Here is a 16159-nt window from a genome sequence, read left to right as displayed (position 1 = left end):
AGCAAAAGCCTTAAGAGCTTTATTGACCTGTGCAACAATTAGTTTCTGCAAAGCTTCATCGATAGCTTCAACATTTCGAATTGGGCGTTTCCATTTGTATGAGATCCATCAGGAGAGCCTTCACGAGACCGCCGAGGAGAGCCTCATGGAGAAGGGACGGGGGTTTGATTACCCTGAAGTTGTTGGTTTCCTTTGTTTCCTTTGTTACCTTGAATGTTGTCATTGTTGTTCGACATGGTTGATGCAACAGGGAAATTTAAGCTTAAAGAGGATAGATTATCAGATTCCTGGTAACGGAACCAATTTGTTTAACCAAAAAATGGAATTTCAGTCAAAACTTTAATTTAGAAGAACTCGGGTTACTGATAATCAAAAAAATATATAAAAGAAAGTAATTTGGCTAGCAATAAGATAATCAGAAGAAAAGCAAGTAAATCGGTATATTCAGATAGTATTTTCCTGTCATTACAATTGATCCGTTCTCTCCCTTTTATAGCTATTTTGGAGATTTGCGTTTTGCCTTTATCATAATAAGGCCATTATGGACAATTAAAGACATTAAATGCTACGTTACATAATCATTGTATTTAATACAGATTCTCTAACGTTTTTAGTATTTAAAGCTCATTAAATACTGTATCTGTACTCCCATGTAGTGTCAGATTCATTCCCCTTGATTCTTGGACTTAAATAGGTACGAGCGTTGAGTCTTTTGGATAACCGCTTGTGCCTCTTCCTTCGCCTCTACTCGTATCTGTTGCAACTCGTGGCTCTTTGTCAGTTGTAACTTTTTGACCAGTCTATGTACCATGACACGTCATCTTTACACCACTTTAATATATAAACTCAATTTTTCCCAATACACCGGTGAGATTTCGAGTTTCAGCGCTAAGCCCAGATAGGTACCAAATACGCGTACTAAGCACGAGTTTGCTATATATATATAACACTTCTCTTTAAGTTCCAAATTGTTACTTACTGTCCTTTAAAAAAAATTCAGTTAATGTTTAATTTGATCTTATATATCAATTCTGTCAACATCATTAATTTATGATGGGAATGGACAAGTGCTTGATTTGATATTTATTATTTTTAAAAAAATGCTTGAGTAGATGTGTTAATAAAGTTGGTAAGAACTAATCAAGTTCCTAGCTACTTCCTATAGCGAGTGAACACAGGAGGACTTGATAGTCAACTAATTGCATTGTGCATTGACTCAAAGAAAAAGCAGAGAGCAAGTCTTCACACTTAACTTTCTCCAATTTGTTTATCATCCAATCCATTTTTTTATTATCTTCTTTCTCATTGAATGTAAAGATTATTTTTTTTCCTCCTTAGCTCAAAGCAGTACTACAGCCAAACAAGAAGTTGACTAACAATAACTGAATCCATTCTAACAATTCAACCAACCATAAGAACAACTTTATCATCTGTTTCTTACTCTAAGGTAAAGTGCTCTTTATTGAGATCTAAAGTCTTATTTGGATTCATCTTGCATTTCTTAGGTATTCATTAACTAGTTTTTCTCATCATACAGATTTGCAATATCTAAAGGAAAATACAGATTTGCATTTTTGTTGACGGTACCGATATATTGTCTCTTTGAGCCGAGGGTTTATCAGAAACAGCCTCTTTGTCCCATTGGGTTAGCGGTAAGGTCTGCGTACACACTACACTTCCCCACTTGCGAGACTGTACTGGATAGTTGTTGTTGCTAGCTAGTTTTGCAAAAATGGGAGAGGAGAATTGTTGGGAGAGAGAGGTAGTGATAACTGAGCTAACTAAGGGGAGGGAATTGATGTGTCAGCTGCAAAAGCATTTTGATCCAATGAAACAGGATGTATGCCAGTATTTATCTGTGGAAATACTTTCTTCCTATGATAAAGCTCTGTCCCTCTTAAATGGCACAGCTTTATCTGGGATGAATAAAGGTAAACAGATTAGTAATCCAGCACCATCTTCATCAACTGGCAAGCTGGAATCTCTGCATCTTCTGGCTGATGCTAGCACAAAGAGTTCTGACCGTCCCTGCAACTCCAGGAAGAGGTACTCTCATTTCAATTTATGTGTCAGTATTTGACCGGGTAAGAAGAGGTATTCTAGTTTCAGTTATGTGGTAGTATTTGACTGGGGCGGAGTTCAAGATAGAGACAAAGATTTATGCTACATAATGGGCTTAAACATGTCATGACATTTCTAGGTATATAAGAACATATCAACGCTACACGATAGCTAATATATTCATATATGTGTTCCAAAGACATGACCTTCGATAGGGAGGTATGGAGGTCGGGATTAGGGTTTTGGGTTGACAGGTAGTCGAGAGTCTCTTCTAGTCGTACTAGTAGTAGTACTAGTCTTATATTCTCTTATTCCGAGTTCCTTGTTGTTAGACGATGTGGCATTATTGCTGGTAGTTTTCACACTTCTCTTGTAGCTTCGTATTCCTAGTTCCCTTGCTATTACAGGCTATGGTATCTATTTCTGTTATCTTATTTCCTTGCGATTATTACTGTTTGTTCTTGAACCGAGGGTCTATCAGAAACAGTCTCTCTTGCTTCATAAGGTAAAGGTAAGGTCTGCGTACACGTTATCCTTCCCAAACCCCACTGTGCGGGGATTCGTTGTTGTTGTATCCCAAAGGCAAAACTAACAAACGATATGTATATGATCGCTGATAATTTCACATAGACTATTACTGTAATTTACTCAGATGAGACGACAGACCAGTTTTAGAAAGTGAAACTGGTGCATTCTTACATTTGGTGGAGGTCCTTGTTAGGAACTTTTTAACTTGTTCCACACAATTAATCATTGTAGGAAGATGGTGTCGCGAAGGACAGAGTACGTACGTGCTCGATCTGGAGAAGAGGTTCCACCTGAGGATGGATACATTTGGAGGAAATATGGACACAAATATATTTTAGGGGCAAAACATCCCAGGTGAGAATCTGGTTCTGTATGTTTCTTGTCCAGCAGCAACCAAAACCTGGATGTTCTATTTCTTGTTTGTACGAAGTTCCCTTCGCTTTGTGAAGGGAAAACTGCCCAAATTCGGCTCTTATATTATCCGAAATTGCTAATTGTGTCCTCCCTTAGACTTTTGGTCCATTCATACCCCTTTGCATTAGAAAATCGTCTCGTATTGTCCTTGTCATTAACAGAGCTCCAGGTAAATAGGTGGACTCTACGTGTCCAGATTTACCCTTTTTGGAGCTCCGTTAGGGGTCAAGGAGAAGAACGAAACCTTTTTTCCTAATTACGGGGTAAGCTTAGATCAAAGTTTAACGGAGAACAAAGTTGCTCAAAGGTGGATATACTACACTATATTCAATGTTTTACCTAGAAATACAAGTTCCCACGACAATTTCTTATGGCACTGCAGAGAATACTATCGATGTGCTCGTCGTCGTTTATCTAGTTGTACGGCTACTAAGATGGTCCAGCGAAGTGATACAGAGGCAACAGTTTTTGAAGTTATTTATGGAGGAAGTCACAGTTGTGGTCAAGAAAGCAAACTGCAGCAAAATGGAGAATTAGTTGCTGCACTAACAAAAGAAACACAATGTGATGAAGCTGGAAGAAGAGGGGAAATATCTGAATCCTATTTCACTGAGATGGTTTCAACCCCAAATACTTCATTCAACAATTCCTCAACAGGGATAGTAAACTCCAATTCAATCCTCAACATGACTAATTCTGATATCATGACAACACCAACTTCAGCACATGCAGAGGGGAATTCCTCAGCTGAGGATCTTTGGACTACATTTTTTTCTACCTTGAAATGAGATTGATAGTCAAGTAACTATCTAGTCCAGATAAAAGCTACTTTTAGGAGGACTTGCGGGTTCTTTTTTATGACGGTCGTATCCGAACCATCTTACTCGCACCTCCACTAATTCCACAGGGTACCTCCTACCTCTCAACAGCATAGGTATCGGATAACTTTATCCGCTAAAACTTGGACAGATGAGAAGAGATCACCTAATATTTTTTTCCTCTGTTGGAACTTGCAAGGCTTTATTCTATCAATATATTGATAATTATTGATGAATTTACTGTTGAGACAAAAATATTTTAATATCTCAAAAAGAATATTTACAATTATGTCTAGGTTCATTATTTTAATATAATATTAATTGGTCTTAATAGAATTGTAACTCATAGAATATTTTCAATTAACAATTTGATTTTAACGGTTTGGCAATGGATGGCTTTCAATGTTTTTACGTTTTGGCCTTTTGGCATTCTTGGTATTGAATTCTTAATGATCCGTTTTGGCATTCTTGGTATTGCATACTTAATGATTTGTTTTGGCAGTGAATTCTTGACATTAAATCCTTAATGGATTTTACAGGTTTTTCATTTTCAGATGTCCATTTTCTTGGACTATATATAAAGCTATTTGTTTGTGTTCATGGAGTAGTGTGAAAAAAGTTAAAAAATTTCTTCCCTTTTTTTTGTGCTGGGTTTTTTCTCATAAATCTTTGTTGTTTCTACTCCTAGTTATACTAGAAGAGTTTTGTTGAATCCTGGGGGATACGCCTAATATTATTCATCTCGGTGTGGGTGAAATATCCTTAAGGACAGTGTCTTTGACATGCCTCAAGCTAAATCTTTTACTCTCCATAATTATCCAATTTTTTCCAACAATCTTAAGGATATTTTACATTATTATTATGGAGAATAACGCTGCTAATGTTGTTGTCGATGCTACTACTCCTGCTGCACCAACTGTTTCTGTTGTTGTTTTTGGTGGAGATAATTTTAACCGCAAACACGCTGTTATTGACAAAGGAAAAGAAATTGCTACTAGAAGCAGCCTTGTGGAGGAGAACAACTGTAAGAGAAAATCAAGTAACATGTATGATAAAAGAAATGGTTATAAACCCAAAACCAACAATCAAACCTTAAAGGAAAAATGCAACTGCTTTGTGTGTGATACACTTGGCCACTATGTTGCTCAATGCCGAAAAAGGGTTGGGAATGACAATCCCACTAAGGCTAAAGTAAATTTAACTGAAGCCAAAGTGGATGATATAATTGTTGCGGTTGTTTCCCAGATGAACCTTGTGGCCAATGTGAAAGATTAGGTGTTAGATTCTGGAGCCGCTAGGCACATATGTGCTAAATTTGTGTTTTACACCCAAGTTGATGAGGGAGAAGAAGTTGTCTATCTTGGTGACTCAAGAACTACTCAAGTTCTTGGAAAAGGCAAAGTTTTTCTCAAACTCACATCTGGCAAAACTTTGGCATTGAATGACGTATTGCATATTCCTAGTATCCGAGCCAATTTGGTCTCTGTGGGATTATTAGGAAAAGTGGGGGTGAAGGTTTCTTTTGAATCTGATAAGGTCGTGTTGACCAAGAATAATAATTTTGTTGGCAAGGGTTATTATAACATGGCATGTTTGTACTCAATGTTATCAATGGAAATGATAATACTTCTACTTACTTGATTGATTCTTTTAATTTATGGCATGCTAGAATAGGATATGTTAGTTTATCTTATATTAAAAAAAAATGCATTCTGAAGGTCTTATTTCAAATATTAATAAGTGTGAAGTTTGTGCAGAAGCTAAACAAACTTCAGTATTTAGAGAATCTAAATTATTAAGTTTAATTCATACTGATTTAGGAGACGAGGTGAAGCCATTTTATCTGCTTGTCATTTACAAAATAGAATTCCTTATAAGAAAACAGACAAAACTCCTTATGAATTGTGGAAAGGGTATCCACTTAATTTGAAATATTTGAAAGTGTGGGGGTGCCTTGCTAAAGTTATGTTGCCTGATCCTAAGAAAAGAAAAATAGGATTTAAAACATCTGATTGTATGTTTATTTGGTATGTTGAAAACAGTACAACATACAGATTTTTAGTAGTTAAAGGTGATGTACTTGAAAACAATACTATTGTTGAAACAAAAAATGCTGAATTTTTTGAAAATATTTTTCCTTTAAAATTTGAGAAAATTTCTAATGCTCCTATTATTCCAAGTGATAATATTTCACATGTTTCAATTATTAAAAATGATTTTGGAAGTGAGGATTTAAGAAGAAGCAAAAGATTAAGGAAAGAAAAATCTTTTGATAATGATTTTTATACTTATCTTGTGGATAATGATCCTTTAACATATTCTGAAGTTATATCTTCGTATGATGCCTCATTTTGGAAAGAAGTTATTGATGTAGAATTAGATTCAATTTTACAAAATAAAACTTGGATTTTAGTTGATTTACCTCCGGGAGCTAAACCCATTGGTTGTAAATGGATTTTTAAGAAGAAACCCAATCCGGATGGTTTCACTGATAAATACAAAGCTAGACTTGTTGCAAAAGGTTTTACCCAAAAGCAAAATATTGATTATTTTGACACTTATGCTCCTATAACTAGAATTTCCTCGATTCGTGTTTTACTTGCCTTGGCTTCTATTTATAAACTTTTTATTCACCAAATGGATGTTAAAATGCTATTTTTAAATGGTGATTTGGAAGAGGAAATTTACATGGAGCAACCTGAGGGTTGTATAATGTCTAGACAAGAAAATAAAATATGTAAACTATTAAAATCTTTATATGGTCTAAAGCAAGCGCCTAAACAGTGGCATGAAATATTTGATCAAGTATTGATTAATGATGGTTTTTTATCAATTGAAGTAGATAAATGTGTTTATACAAAATGTTTATATGGTACATGTGTTATTATTTGCCTTTATGGGGATGACATGTTTACTTTTAGTTCTAGCCTTGATTTGGTAAATAAAATCAAATTTTTCTTGTCTTCTAATTTTGAGATGAAAGACATGGGAGAAGCTAGTGTTATTTTAGGCATGAAAATTATAAGAGATGGCAATAGTTTGATGTTGACTCAAGAACATTATGTTGAAAGAATTCTTAAAAAATTTGATAATTTTGATGTGGTACCTATAAGCACTCCTTATGATGCTAGTAGTCAATTAAAAAAGAATAAGGGAGATGTTGTAGATCAAAATAAATATGAAAAATGCATAAGTACCCCCCTCACTTATACCCGGATTCCCAACTACACACTTTTTCTTTGCGGGAATCCTATTACCCCCTAAACTTATTTTAAATGAAATTATTTGCACCCTTAACGCTGACGTGGCATAGAGAAAAAACGATTTTTAGGTTATTTTTTTATTCTTTTTTACCATTTTTTCTTACTTTTTTTTTTCTTTGTCTTTTTTTTCGTTTCTTCTCTAATTCCGACGGATATTCATTCACCGACGACTTTGTCTAACCGTTTTTCTTCTATTTTTTCTTTTTACACACAAATTAAACTTTCAAAAAGATCTATTTATAAGCAAAGCAAAATACACTCAGATTTGGGGGGGAAAATTCATCATCGGAAAATCTTCCCACGCCGGAAAAAAAATAATGTATTGAAATTTTAAATGAAAAATGTTTTCTGAGCTTATATTCGTTTTTATTTCTTTTGCTCTTCCTCCCACTCGTAAATTACACTTTCAAGAAAAAATTATATATATATATATATATATATATATATAAAACACACTTAGATCGGGATAAAAATATATCGCCGGAAAAAATGGTATTTGTGAAATTCCGACGACCACCAATTTATGCCACCAGTGACCAAAACAAAAAGAAAGAGAATGAAATAACCAAAAAAAATGAGAATAATAAGAAATAAGAAAAAAGGATAAGAAAAATAAGAAAGAATAAAAAAAGTACTAAGAATACATGTGGGGGCGCGTGTAGCTCACCACTTGCCAAGAGTTTGGTTATCTAGTTTTAGGGTGCAAATAATTTCATTTAAAATAAGTTTAGGGGGGTAATAGGATTCCCGCAAAGAAAAAATATGTGGTTGGAAATCCGAGTATAGATCAGGGGGTACTTATGCATTTTCCCAAATAAATATGCTCAAGTTATTGGTAGTCTAATGAATTTGATGAATTTTACTAGACCTGATATTGCATATATTGTGTGTAGATTGAGTAGATATTCTCAAAACCCAAGTCATGAGTAATGAAATATTTGAGAGGTACCATGAACTATGGTATTAAATATAGTGGATTTCCCATTGTATTAGAAGGATACAGTGATGCTAACTAGATCTCTGATTCAGATGAGACAAAATTCACTAGTGGTTATGTGTTCACCCTCGATGGGGGTGTTGTGGCATGAAAATCAGCTAAACAAACAACACCTTCTGTTGTTGGCTGGCAATGAGACCGAGTGGTTAAAGAACCTTTTGGCGAGTATTCCATTAGGAATTAAACCGACACCTTCTGTGTCGATGCATTGTGATTGCCAAGTTGCAATAGCCATTGCCAAAAATAAATCCTTTAATGGGAAGAGTAGACATATCCGATTGAGACATAATATGATAAAGCAGCTGCTGAGAGATGGAATTATTTCCATTGATTATGTGAAGTCAAAAGTGAATTTGGCCGATCCTCTAACTAAATCTTTGGGAAGAAAATTAATATCTGAAACATCGAGGGGAATGAGACTTTTGCCAATTTGAGTGATATCAACTATGATGGTAACTCAACCTATGTGATTGGAGATTCCATGAAGTAGGTTCATATGAGTAATAACAAGTCATTAGTTGATCAAATGTGCACTATTAATTATATCCCTTCCTATGATGTGTGTGTATATAGTGCAAGACTGCAAGGAATGAGAGGCTGAGTTATTAAACTCTTAATCTAATAATCCATAGCCTTTTATAGGTGGTGTATTGTGCTGCAGAATACACTTGATGGATGGACCTATATGAGTGTGGTGTGGGGCCGCTCCTATGAAATTTATAGCAAAAATTTCTAGAGCACTCATGAAAACTAGGCGCGCGCATGGCCTATTAGCGCAAAACCGCGACAAAGAACAAAGTGTGTGTGGGTATAATGTGATAGATAAGACACTAAACTTACAAAAGAATTCTTGGTTCATAGAAGTTTTGAACTTCACCAATTATTCTGTGAGTTTAATCTTATTTTATCTAGGTATGGTTCATAGTCCAAGAGACACCAGATGCGACACGTTATGCTCATTTGTGAAACCCAGCAAATATAGTTTTATCTTATTTTATTATAATATTCTTTTTGAGCTATGTGGGGGATTGTTGAGACAAAAATATTTTAATATCTCAAAAAGAATATTTACAATTATGTCTAGGTTCATTATTTTAATATAATATTAAGTGATCTTGATAGAATTGTAACTCATGGAATATTTTCAATTAACAATTTGATTTTAACGGTTTGGCAATGGATGGCTTTCAATGTTTTTACGTTTTGGCCTTTTGGCATTCTTGGTATTGAATTCTTAATGATCCGTTTTGGCATTCTTGGTATTGCATACTTAATGATTTGTTTTGGCAGTGAATTCTTGACATTAAATCCTTAATGGATTTTACAGGTTTTTCATTTTCAGATGTCCATTTTCTTGGACTATATATAAAGCTATTTGTTTGTGTTCATGGAGTAGTGTGAAAAAAGTTAAAAAATTTCTTCCCTTTTTTTTGTGCTGGGTTTTTTCTCATAAATCTTTGTTGTTTCTACTCCTAGTTATACTAGAAGAGTTTTGTTGAATCCTGGGGGATACGCCTAATATTATTCATCTCGGTGTGGGTGAAATATCCTTAAGGACAGTGTCTTTGACATGCCTCAAGCTAAATCTTTTACTCTCCATAATTATCCAATTTTTTCCAACAATCTTAAGGATATTTTACATTATTATTATGGAGAATAACGCTGCTAATGTTGTTGTCGATGCTACTACTCCTGCTGCACCAACTGTTTCTGTTGTTGTTTTTGGTGGAGATAATTTTAACCGCAAACACGCTGTTATTGACAAAGGAAAAGAAATTGCTACTAGAAGCAGCCTTGTGGAGGAGAACAACTGTAAGAGAAAATCAAGTAACATGTATGATAAAAGAAATGGTTATAAACCCAAAACCAACAATCAAACCTTAAAGGAAAAATGCAACTGCTTTGTGTGTGATACACTTGGCCACTATGTTGCTCAATGCCGAAAAAGGGTTGGGAATGACAATCCCACTAAGGCTAAAGTAAATTTAACTGAAGCCAAAGTGGATGATATAATTGTTGCGGTTGTTTCCCAGATGAACCTTGTGGCCAATGTGAAAGATTAGGTGTTAGATTCTGGAGCCGCTAGGCACATATGTGCTAAATTTGTGTCTTACACCCAAGTTGATGAGGGAGAAGAAGTTGTCTATCTTGGTGACTCAAGAACTACTCAAGTTCTTGGAAAAGGCAAAGTTTTTCTCAAACTCACATCTGGCAAAACTTTGGCATTGAATGACGTATTGCATATTCCTAGTATCCGAGCCAATTTGGTCTCTGTGGGATTATTAGGAAAAGTGGGGGTGAAGGTTTCTTTTGAATCTGATAAGGTCGTGTTGACCAAGAATAATAATTTTGTTGGCAAGGGTTATTATAACATGGCATGTTTGTACTCAATGTTATCAATGGAAATGATAATACTTCTACTTACTTGATTGATTCTTTTAATTTATGGCATGCTAGAATAGGATATGTTAGTTTATCTTATATTAAAAAAAAATGCATTCTGAAGGTCTTATTTCAAATATTAATAAGTGTGAAGTTTGTGCAGAAGCTAAACAAACTTCAGTATTTAGAGAATCTAAATTATTAAGTTTAATTCATACTGATTTAGGAGACGAGGTGAAGCCATTTTATCTGCTTGTCATTTACAAAATAGAATTCCTTATAAGAAAACAGACAAAACTCCTTATGAATTGTGGAAAGGGTATCCACTTAATTTGAAATATTTGAAAGTGTGGGGGTGCCTTTGCTAAAGTTATGTTGCCTGATCCTAAGAAAAGAAAAATAGGATTTAAAACATCTGATTGTATGTTTATTTGGTATGTTGAAAACAGTACAACATACAGATTTTTAGTAGTTAAAGGTGATGTACTTGAAAACAATACTATTGTTGAAACAAAAAATGCTGAATTTTTTGAAAATATTTTTCCTTTAAAATTTGAGAAAATTTCTAATGCTCCTATTATTCCAAGTGATAATATTTCACATGTTTCAATTATTAAAAATGATTTTGGAAGTGAGGATTTAAGAAGAAGCAAAAGATTAAGGAAAGAAAAATCTTTTGATAATGATTTTTATACTTATCTTGTGGATAATGATCCTTTAACATATTCTGAAGTTATATCTTCGTATGATGCCTCATTTTGGAAAGAAGTTATTGATGTAGAATTAGATTCAATTTTACAAAATAAAACTTGGATTTTAGTTGATTTACCTCCGGGAGCTAAACCCATTATTCATCTCGATGTGGGCGAAATATCCTTAAGGACAGTGTCTTTGACACGCCTCAAGCTAAACCTTTTATTCTCCGTAATTATCCAATTATTTCCAACATTTACTACGTCAATAATGGCTCGTTTGGTATGAGGGATAGGGGATAATTAATACCGGGATTAAATTTGAGATGAGTTTATCTCATATTTGGTTGAGATAAAATCATGATATAACTAATCCGGGGATTAATTATCCCATAGCAGTACAGTAACATACATGCCAATAATGTAATGCAAGTTTTTGATATCAAATACATCAATTTATATTTATAGGGCTTGAGATTTTGTTAACCTCATGTTTGAACTGCATTTGCTGATGGTTAGTGTTAAAAAACTCGGACAGAGCAAAATATACATGAACTTGTAAAATAAAATAAGAGTGGTTAAGTAGCTATGACCATAACTTTGTGTAGAAATATTCAAATGACAAACCGTTTGAACAATTGGAAATTAGATTTTAGAAACTCTAGCTTTTCACACTGATGTTACTATTCTAGATTCAAAAACTAATCTATGACAAATGTAGAAGTATAATCTCTTTCTACTATTTTAATCATGGCAAAATACATAAGTTACCCCCTAAACTATGGACCAAATCCCTGTTACACACTTTCTGACCACGAAAATCATCTTACACACTCAACCTTTCTTGAGTATGTCTAATACACACTTTTTTTTCTTGACCAATTTTTCAAAATATGTGTAAAGTCACGCACTAATAAGATTGTGACACGTGTTATTATTCTTTTAAAAATTAAAATATGTAAAATTACAATTATACCCTTTACCATCTTCCCCCTTGCATCTCTTTCTCTTCGCCGGCGACAACAACCAGACCTCTGCCATCTAATTCAAACAAAAAATAGAAGCCCCAATCAAATGCTCCTAGCTTCTAATTTCTAAATATTTTCGAGATACAAAATTCGAGTACCAAATATTGGAATCTTTTGCAAAGAACTTATTAAGATTTGATCCAAATGCCAAAAATAATTAGTTGTACTAGAATATTGGTTCTTCTTAAGCAAACCTACAACCCTCTCCAATGGTATATAATGGTAAGTGGGTTCCTTCATGGTTGCCCCCAACAGGTGTAAGGGGAAAAAGGAAGAGAAGAGAAAAAGTTGCTTCAATGGTGAAGGTATAGTGATTTTTCGACAGGTGAGTGTTGATTGATTTTAGGATGGTGGAGAAGTTGTGGAGCATCAATGGTGGACGATGGAGAGGTCTGGATGGGCTCTCGACGGGCAGGTGGTGGATTAGTTTAGAAAAATAAAAAAGAGAAACTAAAAAAAGGAAAGAAAGAAAGAAATGTTATTGTAATCGTTGGATAAATTTCACTAAATCTGAACTGTTTAAATAAAATATCAGACATATAATTTTTTAATATTCAGATGCCTCATTTTGTTTGTAAAACACGCGCTAGCCACGTAGGCAAAGAGGTGTGTATTAGACACACTCTGGAAAGGTTGAGTGTGTAAGATGATTTTCATGGTCAGAAAGTGTGTAACAGGGATTTGGTCCAAAGTTCAGGGGTAACTTATGTATTTTACCTTTTAATCATGGAAATATATATATATAGGTCTGCCGTGAAAGATACTGCTATTTCATAAATCCCAAAATAGAAAATTAAAGAGAAAAACCATCCATAACCATAGACATTTATTACATTGATATACTAGCTCCCCAACAGACATAACTTGAGCTAACCTTATTAATTAGAGTACAAGAAAAAAGATAGACTTAAACTCCCAATTTCTCTAGACGATAGTACAGTAACCAGTAGGAGAATCCCCGGCGGCGACGGCGGCGGCGGCGACAGAACCCTCGCCGTCACCGGTGGTCCAATCCTTGCACTGGCAGTGTTGTCCTTCTGGGATTCGGTTGTAAACAGAAGGAACATGTCTTCCACAACCACCCCAACTGGTCTTTCCACAAGTCGAACACTTAACCTCGTAACACATGATTGTCGTTTTCTCCTCTCTTGATCTTCGATTATTTCGTAAGAATTTTGGTTGGTTTATGAAAGAGAAAGAAACGTTGGCTGTATATAGTAGTAAAAACCGTGCTGAAAATTGTGTGGTCCATCTCCATAACGAAAAAGTCTAAAGTTGCCAAATTGGTGGGCGTTAGGAAGAAAAAATTTAAACCAATACTTCGTTCTGATTGGTCGAAGAGCTACGCCATTTCTCCTATTAAAGACTTTTACTCTTATTTCTAGTTGTTTCGATGGCCGTGGATACACTGCATGGCCGTGGATCTCTCCACCAAATGATGAAATTCTCAACAAAGGATGGAGTTAAGACCGTATACGGGGAACAACATGCGGCAAGGGAAATGTTCGCGGTGCACGACGTGGTACCGGAGCCAATATCTCCGCCCGCGCCAACAAGGATTAAAGAATTAGACCTCACAAAAAAATATAAGAAAATAGTTCGTGAGAAAAATAGAGAGTGAACGATATTATAGTGGGTAAAAACATCAAAAGAGAGTTATTTCTTTTGAGTGTTGTAGCTATTCTCAAGGGCCGTGATTTTTCCCTTATTCAAAAAAAATTTCACGTAAAAATCTCAGTGTGATTATCGCTCTTTTATTTTTGTTAATTACCGTATTGTGGTGCTATATTATTATTTTGCTTTTATTAATATTATTTATGTGGGGTTTTTGGTGATATATTGAATGTCCAATTGTTTCTTGGCGCTTTTTGTGGGTTGACTGACTTTGGAAACGGCGTCATCTACAAGGAGTTGAATCACTGTTTGCAGATTTCTGAAAATGCTTTTACTTTATTCAACTGCCAATAAAAGTTTTTTTTTCGCCAATAATATCACCTACTATTATTTTTAATTTTTTGTTTATGCTTTGTTTTTTGCTCTCAAAAAAATTGTGGCTGTCACTTTATCCGTCTCAATTTAGTTGTCGTGTTTTAGCCTAGAGTCTATCGGAAAATAGCAACTCTCTATCTGTATAAGGTAGAGCCTAAGGGTAAAACCGCTTCTCCCTAAATTTCACTTGTGAAATTATACTGAATTTTTTATTTATCATTCTAATTTAATTGTCGTGTTTCATATGTTTGCAGTTTGGTGGAGGCAAATTCATGTTGATTTATGTTATGAGTATATTTCTTGGATAAAAGCTACTCCATAAAAGAAAGATCCATGAATTAATATCTTTTTGGATTTCGAGATTCTAAATCTAAGTGAAGTAAATTATTTTGTCTTCCAAAAATGAATAAGTATTAATGAACTGGTATTTTAAAAACGCAAAAGGAAAAAGGACAATGAGTTTTATAGCTCATGAAAGGACATTTTTGAATGGTCCAATAAATTTTATAGCTCATAAATGTAGTAACTCAAATATAGTTTAAATCAATAATAATGCTAACAAAATAAATTCAATTCAATACTAGAAATGACAATAGTGTTGGATATATGCTTTTAGTTTTGTATTAGTTTATAATAAAAATGCATAACTTAATTTATCTTTTTCTTTAGTGCTTAGTCATATAATTAATAGTACTTCTTTGGTGTACTTATATTAGCATGACTTATTTTTTACCCGTAAAACGGTACAGTTAAATTTGTTCGTGAAGTCTAGACAAGTGAAGTAATTTGATCCAAAAAATAACAAAGTAACTGATGAAAATTTTTACTTAGCCTTAAAATGTAGATGAAATGGCAGAGCTGATGAGTCTGGGAACAGGGTTTCCAGGCACATAATTATGAGATCAAAAAGCGAGAAAGCAAAATTGTATTAAAAATCTGCATTGAATGTAGCGTAAGTTAGGCAGAAAATTCATGTCCTTTACAATGATAAATCAACTCCATATTTATAGCTATGTCTAGGGAAGGAGGTCCTAGAATCATGTCCTTCTTTAATATCAATTATGAGGGTCATTGATGAAGATGTAACGGTAGACATAAATGCCAAATTCCTTGTAACGGACCATCATCTTTAATGTTGCAAAATATTCTGTATTAAATGTTACCGAGCGTAAAACATTTAATACTCCTTTTATGATCGTTATTCCTTCCGGTGACAAGCGGAATAGCTATGTTCGGTGGTCATCCCCATCTTAGGTTCCACGTGTCCTTCCTTTAAGCGGCCACGTATCATGTCGTATTTTTTCCCTATACAGATAGGACCCCTGCTTTTCGGTGACATAATCTTGTGTTACCGGAAAGTTGGTAGAAATAGTTCTTTTTTGTGGGAATTACTATAACCCCCTCTGCAATCCTCTGTCGGATGATTAGACGCACGTCTCTCCGCATTTAATGTTCCGAACACACGTCAACCCATGATTTAGCATAGCTTTTGCCGTTTATCGAGGTAATCATAGCCATGACTTTATCCGCCAAAACATTACTTAATACGCATCATCCTCCTCTTATGTACTTCATAATTTCTTAAACTTCTAACTTCCACTTGTGCTAAATTTTGTACTCTAACCAGTTACAATTGAGAGGGTGCAGTTGTGGATAGTAAAGGTTACTTCACCTTTAACAAGAGGTCTTAGTTTAGAGCACCGGAAATGGAATTCTCTTTGGAACTCTCTATAGTGGGCTTTCTACGGCACAAATCTAGATTAGTCGGGAAGTTGGTTCAGAACCAGATGATTAAACTAAGAAGAGGGGGACAAAGAGAGGGATGAGAATACCTCTTCCTGGAGTTAGAAGGACGGTCAAAACTCTTTCAGCTAGATTTCAGTCGAGGGCGAATGTAACATTTCAGATGTATGAATTTATATATAAAAATCTACTAAAATTTTAATAAATATTAGATTTGAATACATAATTTTAACAGTACAATTAG

The 16159-nt window shown here is 34.5% G+C and overlaps 1 protein-coding gene across 1 annotated transcript; it reads left to right on the top strand.

Annotated features, from left to right (window-relative positions):
• The first annotated feature begins 1218 nt into the window (after nt 1-1218).
• LOC107801639 (putative WRKY transcription factor 41) lies at nt 1219-4286 on the top strand. The gene is made up of 4 exons (XM_016624993.2): nt 1219-1447; nt 1538-2046; nt 2821-2943; nt 3386-4286. The coding sequence occupies exons 2-4, from the start codon at nt 1733-1735 to the stop codon at nt 3789-3791; spliced, it is 843 nt and encodes a 280-aa protein (XP_016480479.1). The 5' UTR covers nt 1219-1447; nt 1538-1732; the 3' UTR covers nt 3792-4286.
• The last annotated feature ends 11873 nt before the right edge of the window (nt 4287-16159 follow it).

The sequence above is a fragment of the Nicotiana tabacum genome, chromosome 11, assembly GCF_000715075.1.
Source record: "Nicotiana tabacum cultivar K326 chromosome 11, ASM71507v2, whole genome shotgun sequence".
Taxonomy (NCBI): Eukaryota; Viridiplantae; Streptophyta; class Magnoliopsida; order Solanales; family Solanaceae; genus Nicotiana; species Nicotiana tabacum.
Note: the sequence above shows the minus strand (reverse complement) of the source record. Positions and strands in the feature narration are given on the sequence as shown.

Bases quoted from the DNA above. Each gene is read 5' to 3' on its own strand.
- LOC107801639 (XM_016624993.2), top strand. From the start codon at position 1,733: ATGGGAGAGGAGAATTGTTGGGAGAGAGAGGTAGTGATAACTGAGCTA. The intron at 2,047-2,820 runs GTACTCTCATTT...TAATCATTGTAG, and splicing joins CCCTGCAACTCCAGGAAGAG to GAAGATGGTGTCGCGAAGGA. The intron at 2,944-3,385 runs GTGAGAATCTGG...ATGGCACTGCAG, and splicing joins TTAGGGGCAAAACATCCCAG to AGAATACTATCGATGTGCTC.